This window comes from Lissotriton helveticus, chromosome 3_2 (assembly GCF_964261635.1).
Source record: "Lissotriton helveticus chromosome 3_2, aLisHel1.1, whole genome shotgun sequence".
Taxonomy (NCBI): domain Eukaryota; kingdom Metazoa; phylum Chordata; class Amphibia; order Caudata; family Salamandridae; genus Lissotriton; species Lissotriton helveticus.
In genome coordinates this window covers 384,198,054-384,213,414 of record NC_136062.1, presented here as the reverse complement: position 1 = coordinate 384,213,414, position 15,361 = coordinate 384,198,054, and the positions used below count along the sequence as shown (strand labels likewise).

The window sequence follows — 15,361 nt, the reverse complement described above, 5'->3', positions numbered from 1 at the left end:
ACTGTTCCCATGGGGCACAGGGTCAGCGCTGATTTGCATATCGCCATTGTCTAACCCAGGGTGGTGTGGAGTGGAAAAACGATGGATTTGGGCCCAGATCTTCGGACTGGGGTGAATGTGTGACATTGATCCACATTCTGTCCATCACTGTTGTGTTTGCAATTACCGCTCTAAGTGTACTGGGGATGCTCAGACGTGAGTCCCAGGCACTCCACACCACTGGAATCAAGCTAGCCGGGCTGATGAGAGGTGTTACCTCGAAACCGGGCCGGTCCTCGGATGCTTGTTTCCGTTCTGGGAAGGACATGGCTTTTGTAGTTCGGACTGGACTGTTCCCATGGGGCACAGGGTCAGCGCTGATTTGCATATCGCCATTGTCTAACCCAGGGTGGTGTGGAGTGGAAAAACGATGGATTTGGGCCCAGATCTTTGGACTGGGTTGAATGTGTGACATTGATCCACATTCTGTCCATCACTGTTGTGTTTGCAATTACCTCTATAAGTCAGACAAGCCTGAATTCCTTTCCAACTACTCTCCCCCCCCCCCCCCCCCCCCCCCTTCCCCCGTAGTCAAAAGGAGTGGAGATCTTTGGGAAGAGGGTATTACCTTTCTTCCACCAACCTGGCCATCAGATCTGTGAATGATAGCGGCTTTCTGGGCCGCAACTCCCATTTATTTATTTAAAAGGTTTTATATAGCGCTGCTGGACCCAAGAGTATCAGAGCGCTTTACATGGTACATAAACATATTAAGATACAATATACAATTGACAATGAGAAGAAAAATTCAAAAAAAGAGAAAAACATTGCGTTAAATGAGTGAAGGGGGCAAAGGAACAGAGGGATAATAGAAGGGACAAGGGGAGTTGAAATTAGAGAGAGAGAGAAGGGGGTGAAGTGAGGGAGAGTGAGTGGAAACGGGGAGAGGGGTTGGGTAAAAGAGCGAATCAGAGCAGAGGTAATGAGCAGGGTCAAAGTCAGTAACATTAAGAACCCCAATATTTATTGAGGAGAAGTACTTTGAGTCTTTTTTTGTAGAGAGGGGAAGAGGGGTTGCAGCGAAGGTCTTTGGGGAGTGAATTCCAAATCGTAGGAGCATTACCAGAGAATGCACGTGATTGGGTCTTTTTAGATTTTATTCTAGAAGGGATAAGGACAAGGCAGACCACCTCTCCCTACCCCACCCAGAGTGACAGTGGTGACAAATGTGTCCCTTCTGGGTTGGCAGTCTGGGAAAATAGAGCTTGGAGGTCTGGCACTATATGATCTCCTTGAGCTGCGGGCCATCCACTTGGTGTTTAGAGCCTGCCTTCCTTCCATCCTTCAAGGGGAGGCTGGTACAAGTGCTTGCAGAAACCGCAAGCTGCACAGAGTGGAGTCCTGTATCAGGGGGGCACAATGCCTCTGAAAAGGACTGGACCACCATGGGATCTTCCAAGTGCTGAACCACCCGATATTATCTTTGAATTCCAGGGTAGACAAACTCTGCCATCGACATGTAGAAGCGACGAGTGACCGTTTAGCAGGTGGCGCAAGTTCTCTCCTACGAATGGAGAGAACCATAGCTCAATGTATTTGCCACTGCCGAGAATGTGTAAAAGGCAGCACTTATGTGTGTGGGAGTTTCCCTGGAGTCTCTTGCTAGGAAACACGTTCTGCCTAGAGTGGGACTCCTTTATGCTTTACCACTGATACCTCTACTGCCCTGTGTGCTGAGGGTCAGGACTGACCGGGCCAGAGTCATGCTAGCATCACTGTATTGGATCTGGAGAGAATGGTCTTTAGAACTACTGGATTTACGCTTCTGTTCTCTGATCAGGCTGCTCCTCCATGAGAACCTGTTATCACAGCAACAGTGCAGGGTTCTGTACCCTGGCTTTGGCACTCTCCACCTTAATACATAGAGATTGAGCGGCGACAGCCTAACACCTTGCTAACAGCTAGAGCTGGTTAATGTCATCTCGGCCGTCTAGTATCCCTTGACCAAAACTGTATACCATAATGTTGAGCCCAATTTGGGGTTAGGTGCGGCACACGCCAGCTTGACCCCCCTCAAGGCCAAGTTATCTTGCGTTCAGTTGTTAGTTTTCTCTTTCGCCTGTCAAGACTTTACTTTGGGCACATTTATAGGGTATTTATGACTCATCAGCCAGGTATGTGAGTTCCGATCTACTCCCACTAGAACCAAACTGTTCCTGCATGATGAGCCCGAATCAGGGTGACACCAGTTCTGGATTGCTTGTCTTCAGGTGTAGGGAGCACCTGGTTTGGCAATTCGGGCTGTATTGTTCTAATTGGAGCAGGGTCAAGGATTGATTTGTATATGGCTGGGTCCTAACTGAGGTGGCATAGTGCACAAAATAATGATGGTCTGTGTTGCAGCCTCGGGTAATTACCAATGACTAAACTTGTTTCCATAACTTTCACATAACCATCCATAACCTTTTATATTTCTTATAATGCGAAGGTTGGCAAAAGTATTAGACCTACATCCTCCAGCTGTGCAATTGTAGACTACAGTTCTGACAGGGCTACTCTAGCCTGGCCAAGCACCTACAGAAGCTCTATTAGCATGTAATACGGCCCTCAGGGACACCCTTTTGGTCACTTGGCTGAACCATTGTTTGGCACCACCAGCTAATAGGGAGGTTTTACTATGTCCTTGTCCAGCACCAGGCAAACCAGCCTTTATTTCACAGCATCCTACACCAGAGATTGGTGGTGCAAGCGTACTCCACTGAAGTTTATCTGACCCCTGCTCTACAACACAACTTGATTACGATTAAATGAATAGAAACTGTTGGCAAGCTTATTTTTACCTCTAGGAGACTTGCTCGACACCCAGTGATTACCAGCTGTGTTCTAGGCTCCTACTTCCATGCCCTATGAGACAAGATGGCCCATGTTTTTACCGGCAGTTCCGGTGCCCATTAGGCATCTCTAACTCAAGCAAATCGAGGAAGGCTGCAATGCAGACAAATTTGGCTTCCACTTCGGCTAGCATGTCTGACTGCCTGTGATGGGTACAGATGTGGCAATACGATGCCATGTTTGGATGGGGTCTGTGGGCTTTTCTGGGGATGTCCAGGCATCCTTAGTGGACATGCCATTTGATGGTTGTTGCCACCCGGGCAACAAAGCAGATTCAGCCCTGTAACAGCTTAAAGGAAGTAGGGCCACAACATGTTTCTTGGGCTTTGGGTCCCCACCAGACAATTCCTCCAGCAAATTGGAGTCCAGGCTTTCAATATTTCCTTTGCCACAGCCCCTCCACCAGACCAGCAGATGGCAGAGGCTGCGGTTTACAAACATAATGCCCATGACTCAGGAACCTGACACTCCGCCCCCACCCTCCTGTGTCCACAACGAGCACACAGACCCTCGTTGGATCCAATATTTCCTCCAGGGGATGGCCAGCCATCACTATAGACAAGTAGGTTCTCCCAGTTGTACTACGCGACTACGTCCTTCAATTTCACTGAATTCCAGGAATACTTTATTCGGCCACTAAAAGCCATAAAAGCAAAACATAATACAATTAAAAGTACAATGATGTAAAAGGGTACCACATATGCACTCCACCCAGGCATACCTTCCACCTGACAAGCGGTATTTAGTTCATGGAGCCTGGAGCACTTTCAGTTGGCAGTGCATTGCTTCTGGGTTGGAGAGACAATGTGAGAGAGGTGAAGATCAGAGGCCACTGGTTTCTGTTGGATAATCAACTCCACATTTTGTTGTCGTTTAGAGCGATTCCCTGGGTGCTAAAGGCATTCCGCCACACTATCAGAGGAAAGTTGCTGCAGATGCTCATAGACAACACCACTCCCATGTGGTACTGCAACAAGCTGGGTGGGGTATTGGAACCAGCATCAGGAGACGCTGTGCCTCTGGGATTGGCTGGGATTGGTGATTCCTCTGGTTGTGAACCATCTGGCAGGATCTGTAAACGCCAGGGCGGAGGAACTTCGTAAAGTCACGATTGGTACTAGCACCTGAAGGGGACACAGGACAACTTTCGTAAATGAGAACCCTATCTCTATCTTATCGCCCCTGCAGAGAACATCAAATGTCCATACTTTTGTGTGTTTGAGCTGCACTGTTGTCTATTAATATTCCTGTCTTTGAAACTGGTCTTTCTTTCACATCATAACATTGGCAAGGCGTGAGAGCGGGCTGCAGGCTCTGTGGAACACATTATACCACTTTCTTCCCAGATAAGTTGGTATTAAGGACCCACGCTTCCTTTCTATGGGAGTGGTCCCTATCACTATTCTTTGGCACACTTCCCTGTAAGAAGGAAGAGACCCCCAAAGTGCAGTAAGCTTTGATACTGCTCTCACCATGGCACATTGAATGTATGATCACATGGGTGCGCGCAAGGCAGTGCAAAAGCAGCTCATTTTCCAGTAGGATTGTTCTATGTACAATGATCTGCTATGCACTGAAGAAACAACCTCCAGGGGACCTTACAGGCTCATTCCACTAGAGCTAAAACTCTACCACTCTGCCACTTCACTGCCATGCAGATTACCTGTACTGGACGTACTTCAGGCAGCTACGAGAGCCCACTCCCGTCAGGTGTGACGAGGGATATAAAGGCCTGTCCATTCTTCAGAACGTTTTGTTTTTGGTTTGAGTCCGTACAAAGACCCGCCACCTGGGGAGACACAGCTATGGTATCTGTTCATAAGGCAAGGAATCTGCAGTTGGGAGTATACATTAGAGCAAGTCTCGTGCCTTCAGTAATGCTTTTTCAGGCTCTTTTGCAGCTTGAAAAAGGGCCTAGATCTGCACACTGAACATGCTAAACTGCGGATAGACTGCCTCTGCTGGAGTTGCGGTTATGTGCAGCAATGCATGTCAAATTTGGAGGGGAAAGATATTGGCGCAGACCCATATGACGTCACCTACCAGTGTGCCTGGGAAATAGTCACAAGTTAAGGAATATGCAGATAGAATATGACTGGCAGGAGAGTTACCTAAGGTAAGTAATTTGTTCGATGTAGCAGCAGTAGGAAGCCACTTTTGTTTCACTCCTATGGCATAGCACATGTGGAAATTATCATGCGGAGAATCTAGTAATTCATGCTAAAGGCTCCCAGTGGAAGCCATACATAAAGTAATAACTTGAGCTAGCTGTAGGATCCTTTGTACATACTACATATTCGGTCTTTATCACAACTGCTATCAAAATATCTTCATAATGAGCTCCAAAGATAGTGGTGTTGGGTGCTAATTTCTGATCCTGATGTATTTAGTGCCAGGTAGGTTTATATATCATTCAGTTTGTAACAGGGCGTGATCCATATTAGGATTTATTGGCTAGTCCCTTCTGAAGTATTTTCCTCTTTGGATGCCCTCCATTATGTGGACTGTCTATTGCTTTGAAACGAGTTGATATTCGAGGTAATATACAAAATGTAGGGCAGTATAATGAAAATACTCCGGTTTTTTTTGGGGGGGTGGGGGGGGGGGTTAAATAGAGAGAAATTACTTGGAACATTTGGCAGAAGTGGAAGCACATAGTTATACACGATAATTCCCCAAAACTTTGGGTTCTGTACTGGACCTTAAAGTAGTTCAGTTGAAAAATTAGCATTTATAGTTTTGTTTGTAATCAGTACATTCGCTGACGTGCTATTTTGTTCTAGTAGCTGTATTAAGTGAAAATAGAACCTGCATAACTAGTTAATATCGCACACATTTTCCTTCAGTGTTTATCCATTTACTCTGTTGCATGTTTGATTTCCCTCCACTGTCTCCTAACTTCTGATCTCCATATCCTACTCTTTTTCCGTGTATCCTGCCTTGCTTGTTGAGTCCACCTGATGGAAATAATCTTGACATTAAAATGTCAACATTTCTTTTAGAACGAACAAGGTGTTTATATCATTTATAGAACTTGACTTTAGATCATTGGCCTCGTGTTTAAAAACAGTTGCATGCTTTTAATCAGTTTTCCTTTTTACTTTTAAATTGCTCAAAATATCTTTGTATTCTTTGCAGACAGGTTTTCTATGAATTCCGGTCAATATTTGGAGGCTGGCCCCTAATAGTTAATTAAATATATCTGTCAACCGAGTCTTGTTGGGTTACTTAAGATTAATAGTGTCTGTGAAGCTGATTGAGACCATTGATCATCTGACTGACTATTAAAAGCAATAGTCTACCAAGTCTGATCCAGTCTTTAGAGTCTTTTCCGTTGGAGTATAAGGGTTGCTGTCCTTTTGATCTGGTTTCTTTACTGTCGTAGAGTTATGCCAACTATTGATTGTGTTGTCTGAATCTGAGCCCCTGGCTGTCTCAGTAGTCTCCTGCTTTATGAAGAATACTTCATGTTAAAAATACCTTTTCGTAGACTAATATTTTCACTCTCCAAGTAGTCAAATGTATTTTTCTTGTGTATACTTGACTATTTGTTTTTTTGTTTTTTTCCCCGTTAGGATGGATATCAACCAAATTTTAAACGTGGTACTGGACAGGCTGGACCTCGAGGAGCACCGCGAGGTAATGCTCAAGTGATGCGTACCTAATTCTGCTCACCAGGAGACTCTTACCTGCTCTTGAGGGTTAAGGATTGTAAAGAACACTTGTTACTTACGACTATGAACTAGGCCTCCATCCAAGAACACAGTTTGCCCAGAACTTTTCTGTTGGAGTTCTTCCTTCTAGTTGGCTCTCGAATCGACTAATCCTGCATTTTTTTTATTTTTATTTTTTAAGGAGACCAGTAATTTCCACCCAAAAGCTCAGCAGAAAACATTTGTCAGGATTGTGAAATTGCCTTTCTACTAAATTAAGATGCAGTCCTGAAAACTTGAAATTCTTTTAATTTATATTATGTGACATTTTAATACCATCTCAGTGCTGCCGCCGCTGCTGTCCCGCCTGGGAGTACAAACACTTTTTTGCAGATGAGATTTACTAGCATTTTGAAAGCTGTATCTTTCCTTTTCTGCCTTTTTAAAGCTCCCGTTATTTCAAAATTTGTATATTGATGTTGCTTCCTGAGTTTCAATAAAGATGTGTTGCGTTACCTGCAGCCTGTTGCAAAGTCTGTTTTTTCGGTCTACTTTTGTGTTTGCTTCTGGCTTTCTGTCAACTTATTTCAGGTACTTGAGCCTGTGAAAAGGCAAAGACATAAAGGTGCTCATAGGATGGTCTACCACTATAGTGCATCTGTTCCATATAACCCGAAAGCATGTTTGTGAATTTAAAAGTTTAGGAGAGTCATTGGACATTTCTAACATAAATCATTTTAAAGACCACTATCGTTATTCCCTCTCCTGAATTTTAAATATGATTTTACGTTTCTTCCTCCAAGTTTACTTTGTGTCTCCAGGTTTAGTTTGCCCTTATAAGTGTAACATTTGTGTCAAAATAAAGCAATAGCTTGTAATATGCTGCATTTATTTTTTCTCAAATGTGACTGTGTAACCTTTATCTCTTAGGCCGGAAACCCATAAAGAATTAGTGGTGAATTAGTTTGAAATTTGAAAGTAGTTTGAGTGGTGGATATTAGTCAGTTATTTGAAGTGAGAAGGCTAGTTTAGTTGGTAATGGCCCACAATCTCCAGAACATCGCGTTGCATCCTCAAGTATCAGTCAGATAAACTTGTTTTTCATCGGACTTCTTTATTTAAAAACAAAAGCTTACTTAAAAGAACACATGGGTTAAATTCAGCGAGTTTGAGGTTATCCTTTAAATGACTCGCAGCAGCAAGAATACAATTGTTAACCAAAACGGTGTCACCAGAATAACCAACGGTACAGTCCTTCATTGTAGAGCATCTCATGTGCCTCACCGCCCTCATTCTTCTTAGGAGAAGGCTAGATTCTCTAGCAGAAAATCAGATAAGAGAATTCCTTTACTTCATATCCGTACCTGAAATACAGGCAGCCAATTTGAGGGCTGCAGTGATAAAAGGCTATGACCTGCAATAACATCAGTTTGAAAAACTGCCGTAACCAACCAATATCTAACTCCAAAATACATAAGATTACCACTAATGATATTGCACAGAAAATGCCTCTTCTAGTTACACTGTAGGAAAGCTTTGAATGCCATCACTCCGTAGATGAGCCCCAAAAGAAAAAGTGCAGATGTTCCTTGTACCTGCAGTCTGGCCCACCTACCAAGGCTGAGATTGAAACAGGAGCAAAAGTTCTCAAAAGAATGAAAATCAGAACCATACAATCCTATCTCAGTTGTATTGTAGAGTCCTTGTACTCCCTCACACACTGAGCTGAAGGTTTTGTGTGTTCTGAACACTACAGATGGATAAAAGTAAGATGCTTCCTCCTTTTGGAGACCTGGAATATATCACGCCTCCTTGAGTGAATGATCTGGCAGTTAGAACATTAAGCCCTCATAATTGAGACCCAATTACAAGAAACTAGGCAAAGCGCTATCCCTTCGTTCCAGATCAGGCTTTTCTGATGAGGCCACCATTATTGGGTCACTCCTCCAATAACCCAAGGTCCTTGTCAATATCACCAATACAATATTTTCCTTTAAGATCTTCTGAATGTATCAATCATGGCTTTATCTGCTATAGGTGCACCATACCATGCACATCTGAAATTGCCTACGTGCTAGCATCCTCTGACCTAGGTACTCTAACTTTCAATCTGAAGATAATAGCGGTTGCAAGTTGGCCAAGTAGGCCTATATCTCATTATAGTTATTCACATCTATGAATACTTTAGGAAGAAGGACATTTATTTCAAATCCTGTGACCACCCATCTAGACAGAGACCTCTCCAGGTCAACAGTCTGTGACTCTTCCTTATCCAAAGGCTGAAGTTCTCCCATTGAACAGCGCATAATATGTGGAACCCGAGGAAGTAGGATAAACAAGTCAGAGGAAAGTACCAGAGCTGCTTGAAAACACACTGGTGATGTCCATTTCACAGCAATGCAGGCCAGGGGCCAGGAACAGTCATCTTCATGGTGTCCTTAGCTCGTGTATCTGGCTTCATACTGAAAAAATCCAAAAGTAATTCATTTGTCATAGATCAGTTTGCTGATCTAAGGACCACGTCTGCACTTTAATCACGGTAAAACTCGCCTCTGGCCAATTGCTCATCACAGTAATACATGGAACTTTAATCTACCACTACAGTGGGCAAGAACGAGAGCTATTCTGCCGGGACTGAATTTAGTTGATCCAGTTAATGATGCCAGAATTCCTTCCCAATTTCTGTTCAAATTCTTCACCTGGAGTTATGTAGCTCTGTTGAAACATTTACCATGTAAAGGAGAATGTCTCCAAACCTTATCTGTGGCTAACACATTTGATTGCAAGGTACCCCATACGTAGTATGGCGGTTTCCTCCCAGGAACACTTATCACCCATAGAGATTTTCTCCTATCATGTTTTCAGCCAGAAATGCAATCATCTGATTGATAAATCCAACCCCATGCACTTCAAAATGTTTTTTGACATTCCATCCTTTTGTGATCCGACCACTAAAGGATGTCTACCACTACGTTGCTTAGATTGGAAACCATCTAAAACTCTAGGATCTTTGTCCAGGAAATAAAGAATTCATGCAGGAGGCTAAAGGATCACTGCCCTGTCCAGGCAAGGCCAATTTGTCCATGTTCATCTTAAATCCTGACCCTCAAAGAAGTTCTGGCCATGCAGATGTACTCTCTTACTGTGGACTTCGTGAGAAATGAACATCATGTCTTTACATTGTTTAACTGAATTGCGGTCACTGCAGCTGCCAAGAGTTTGTTGAAGCAGTCTTGCCAGCATGTCGCTTTCCCGATGAACGTCATACCAGAGGTGATTCAACTCAATCCTAAAATGGAGATGACAGTTGTTGAAATCACTAGTGGTGACTTATTTCACCTGGAACAAACAGGTGCTACATCACCTTCTCATAGATGGTAAGGTCGGAATAGCTAGCTATCTTCATCTTTGGACTGATGGGCGAATTGCAGCAGCATTATTTCTCCGTAAACAGATCTTCAGAAGAGTCTTAATCAGTAGATTCTAATCCTCTCCGCTTTTTAAGGGGTCCGGACCTGTGCTTCTTATCCAGTACCATAACCACTGAGCAGGGTTGCTTGCTGCGTTGAACTGCTTCCCTTCGAATTAGATGGTCCATAGGTGCTCCTTTAACACTGGCTTTGGAATGGCCCTGGATCGTTCGGAGGGGGCTTGCAATGGGCTCTTTTGCAGCCAACGCATCCCCCCCAAAGAATGGTAACTAGGGCAACCCTTATTTTGTGCCTGAGTGGAATGGCCAAATCCTCCTCCTTTGCAATTCCCTAGCTGACTACTGTAGGGCGGCTGTGCGAGGTGACAACAGCAGCCCTTAAAACGGGGAGGATCAGTATATTAACGCCTTCGATGCTAAGGCAATTCCCGCTAGGTGCTGAACATCTTGAAGTCACATTGTTCATGACAAGGTCAGCTCGTCATAAGCACAGCTCCAGTGTACTGCATGACGAGCTGGCCTTGTCATTAGCATGGAAGTGGTTTTAATAAGGAAGCGCGCCAATGTACTACCTTGCAGTACCCTGGCTCACATGATATCAAGCTCACAGCAGAGGCTGATTTTACCCACATATGTATTATTGATCCGAATCTTCAATGAATAGTCTGTATACTGGTCTTATCCCACCAGAGCACTGCTTAGTGTGCCACTAGCATTGCCCAAATAGCAGTCGCCCCAAGAGTATGAGTGGAGACTTGTGCTTTGGCCAAGATCTAGCAGCCTAGAGACAAAATTACATGAAATGATCTCTGGTGGGAGGTGAAAGTAGTGTTGGGAGTCCAGCAATGAACCAGTTGTAGAAGACCACTTGTTGAGTGCATTCACTCTTGAATTACAGGAGCTGAGCCATGGTGATGTGGTTGATAACCTCTACATACCAATGGATCAGTCAAGAGCTAGTTGGGGTTTCTCCACATCTAAGGGAGTTTTTCAGGCATTTTGACATGTTTGTAAAGAATAATGGCAGTAGTTGTATTTTCTCATTCTATGAGAATTCTTGTGAAACGCTGGCTTAGGTTACTTCATGTAATGCATGTCACAGACGTGGTTTTTGCGCCTGAAATGTGACCTTGTCTGTCACCTTTCCACAGACTTTATGTACCTATCATTTCTTGCTTTCTGTTGCTCTTTCTCTAAGTACTAACCCTCAGTTAACCTCCTTAATCTCCATGATTCTGAAACATTTTAAGGCTTCTAGAGAGCTTCGTAAAAAACCTACTTGGTGTCAAAGATGGCAAAAGAATAGTAGCCCCACATGAGTGCAGGATATACTATAAAAACAATTCTCATTCAATTTACTAGTCTTTTACTCTATCAAAGTATCTGATCTTTTGTCTGTGGCCCTTAGCTAAAGTTTGTAGCATATCAATGAAATGTTTGTTGCTTTTGAAGTGAAATGCATGTTCCAATTAGACTACACTTAGGGTCTCTGCATTTTCGAATTCATTTTCCATGATACCCAGGGTTTATATTTACCAACTAGAGTTGAGTGATTTTTGCGGGTCTGGTGGCTCAATGAACTAATGCTTCCACTGCAGGGGACTGTGTTCGACCTCATGGTCCCAGGTTCAAATACCTGCTGGTCCACTGAGCCTTTCATCCATCTGAGGTCGATAAAATGAGTACCATTGAGTTGGGTAACAATAAACAACTGTTACTCAGCGCCAAGATACCTACGGATGAACGTGCACTTTACCAATAACTTTGTTATTTTTGTAGTTCACATGGACGTGCTTTGTATTATACAGTATAAATGATTGGTTTCAAGAAAGACTTACTATGTATGTTATAAAGAAAGCATTTGTAATTGATACTTCGATTTGCAGATTCTTTACTTTTGAATATTCGCCAGGAGCCAGACTACATTCAGAAACTTTTGATAGCTGTGCGCTCGTGTACCACTAGGCGGCGCCATGCTGCTCTGTATAGGATTTGATCTGCCCCCAGAAGTCCCAGAGCCAGATATAAACACCATTGTTCCGTACCAAATACGTAATTTGTGCTACTGATAGTCTGGGATGGGCGGTTGGCACAAGTGTGGTATTCAGCCACTGTGTGGATGTATTTACAGGTTTCACTAGAAACGTATGGCCTCCCTTCTAGATATGCTGTTTAATAGCTCACGTTTATTCGGTGAAAAGGCTGATTCAATCTTCAAACCAGTGGATCATTTGTAAAATGACTGCTGGTCCCCACAGCTCTGCACTGAAGGCCACGACCAGAACAAGGCTGCTTTACCTTCACTCCATCTATGCCTCTTTAATCCACTACCAGACACACTCTGCCCCTTTAATTCACTCTTGCAAAATCCTACTTTCTCTCTTAATAGCTGTTTTTCCATCTTTCTCTCCGTCCCTCTTTTCTCTGCTCACTTTATTTCAGATGCAGAAAAGTGCCAGCCCCCAAAAGTTTTGGTTCCACCCACTGGTTCAAATTAAGCACCGCTTAGAATGCTTCAAGGAAAGTAGGGTCACTGCAAGCTCAAAAGGTCTTTCGGCCTCTCCCAGTGTGTTTCCTCACCAGTCCAGGGAAATTCCAACACCACTACAGGGAGTTGGTCTTCCAGCAGCGCCATTCTCTTCCGCCTCCTCTGCAGTCATCCCAGTCCTTTCATGGCTGAAGACTTGGCTGTGGCAGACTGCACACAGGGTATCCTGGGCATCAGTCGTCCTCCCCTGCAGCAGTCGCCTCCAAGCCACTTCAGCTTGGCTTTAGTGATGCATAACCACCCTGCGGGAGTCAGACTTCAATACTTTCTCCTATTTTGGCGATCCATCACATTTAACAGAAGAGTCCTCTTGTTCAGCATGGTTGTTCCCAAACATTTTTTCTGCCCCACGGCACCTCCCTCCAACACTAGAGTGGCTTTCAGGGGGGCACCTGTTCATTCTACTGCAGGAGGTGCAAGCCATGGAGAGGGTACCAGCTCAAGAATAGGGACACGCCATGGAGAGGGTACCAGCTCAGGAATAGGGATAATCTGTTAATCTAGCTATTTCCTTGTTCCCAAAAAGGGTAGAGGGGGCTCTAGCCTATCTTGGATATTTGCCTATTTAATGCCTTCCTGCGGTAGGGCAAATTCAAAATGTTCATGCTGTCCCGTTTTCTATCTGCCCTGGGCCCAGGTGACTGGATGGTGGCCCTGCAGCTGCAGGGTGTGTATTTTCAAATAACTGTTCTGTCCCACAGACCTCATCTGCAGTTCAAGGTAGGCCAGGAGCATTTTCAGTTTGCCCTGCTCCCCTTCGGCATGTGCCCCTCGGATGTTCACAAAATTGGTGGTGGTGGTCACCACCCCTCTTCGGAGTTTGGGCTTACCAGTTTTCCCCTGCCTTGATAAGTGGCTATTGAAAGGTGTCTGGGCAGTCTCAGTGGTAATGCAACAATCCACATGGAATGGATTCTTCGCCTCTGGAATTGGCTGGAGCATCAGGGCATATGCCTGATCTTGTACCTCCTTTGGGTTCCATAATAATAATCCACATTTATAAAGCGCACACTCACCCGTGAGGGTCTCTAGGCGCTGGGAGCCATCGGGAAGATTAAGCAAGCTATTGCCCAGAGTCACATGGTGCTGGGCTAATCTGCTGCCGGTGCCGGGGATCGGACCGTGATCCCCAGATTCCGGAGTCAGTCGCCCTAGCCCCGGCGCCACACCATGAACTACAGGGCGGACCAGCTCAGTTGGCACATATGGCAGACCAATAGTCCCACAGGGATCTTCTGACTGTGGATGAAGCCCGTGCTAGGCATTTATGCTTTGCCTTAGTGTTCTGAGGATTACTCTCTTTGGGCTGATACACATCTGCTTGTTGTATCTTCTGACATCTTCATTATGATAATTTAAACTTGGTTGTTTCACATAGGACAATTGGTCTGTCTTTAATCATTCTTGGACCGCAGATGACTCCAAAAGGATTTGTTTGTGGCATATGAGCTGCAGATCGTACACTTTTACAATAGATCGCCTTCCGGTGCCTCGGCACCGACAAAACCACATGTGCCAATCCCACCTCTACCATTCCAAGCACACTCATCCTTCGACACCGAAGGATTCTTCGACATCGAAGCTAAAACGCCATTCGGTGCCCAAAGACAAAGACTGTACCGGATCTGCAGAAAGCTCCAGCTCCAAAACCTTCCGGTTCCAAAAATAAAGATGGAAAGCCAGAGTCCGACGCCTCGAGGCCAACGAGACCTGTCTCCACTCCAAAATCTCCAACCTCGGTACCAAAGATTCCAAGGCCTGATTCAGAGACACCTAAGCCCTCTAACAAGCCTACCAAGCCGAAACCATCTTCGGCACCGAAAAATTTGCCGCGGGACTCGGTAACACATCCTACAGCAAAAACCACAAAATAACCCCTATCGGCACCGAAAAAATCGACGCCAAAGAAGGTTGTAGAAGAAGAACTGTTTAGACCAGATCCTAAGCAAAGGAAAGTCCATATCAATCCAAAAACTGGACATGTTGAAGCTATTTCTTACAAGTAGAGACCAGCAGACACACTTCTACCTGTGGTCCCTGCCAAAAAGGATTGTGCAACTTCTACAATGCACCCTTCCTCTCCTTCACCTTCTTCCTCTCCTATCCCTCCTTACATTGAACCTACAGTGTCTCCTGTTAAATCTCCGGCATCATCACACCACACTGATGAGGAGTATGATCTCGGTGGGGGAAATGACATACCAGAGCCACATGCATACCCTGTAGATGAAGATGTCAATCCAGAATACCCTAGAGATGAAGATATATATGGTTTCCACAACACAATGTGCCCGTCATTCCTGATCCTCAGTCTTACCCTACAAAACCTTCCCCTCCAGAAGACAGTATTGGGTTTAATAATCTCTTAAATAGAGCTGCCCTTTACCACAGGTTTCAATGCACTCTGATGCCATTGATGAGGATTTTTTACTCGATACATTTGAGCAGTCACAAAGGTCTACACAAATACTACTCATGACCAATTAGAAAAACTCATGGAGCACCTCCCAGATCAATACAAAGATCAGGCAACAGAGCTCATACAAGAAGGCAAATTAATATCTAATGCCTCAATTAAATGTGCACTAGATGTAGCTGACACAGCATCCAGAGCAGTGGTTACGTATTTCAGGGTTTAAAACGGAGGTACAGACTACCATCTTGAACCAGCCCTTCAATCAGAACCAATTGTTTGGGCCGGAAGTAGATAATACACTAGAAAAAATGAAAACAGACACAGCTAAGTCTATGAGTGCATTACAGTCCACTCAGACTAGAAGTTCTTTTCGCCGCTCCTTTATAGAGGAGGCTCTCAGCAAACCGGTGCAGATACAACATCATCTTTCAAGACGCACACAC

General features: G+C 44.4%; 1 protein-coding gene across 14 annotated transcripts in view; it reads left to right on the top strand.

Moving 5' to 3' along the window:
- Positions 1-15,361, top strand: part of CAPRIN1 (cell cycle associated protein 1) — a 568,063-nt gene that overhangs the window by 470,729 nt on the left and 81,973 nt on the right. For 9 of the 14 annotated variants that reach the window (XR_013609671.1, XR_013609672.1, XR_013609670.1 and 6 more), the window contains one exon: positions 6,447-6,510. Coding sequence is in view for 11 of the 14 variants with exons in the window: in XM_078684260.1 (XP_078540386.1) it covers positions 6,447-6,510 (64 nt within the window). In the remaining 3 variants the exon portion in view is untranslated. Of the gene's footprint in view, positions 1-6,446; positions 7,046-15,361 lie in introns of those variants that run through there. The other 5 variants (XM_078684266.1, XM_078684261.1, XM_078684265.1 and 2 more) reach the window with 1 other exon arrangement.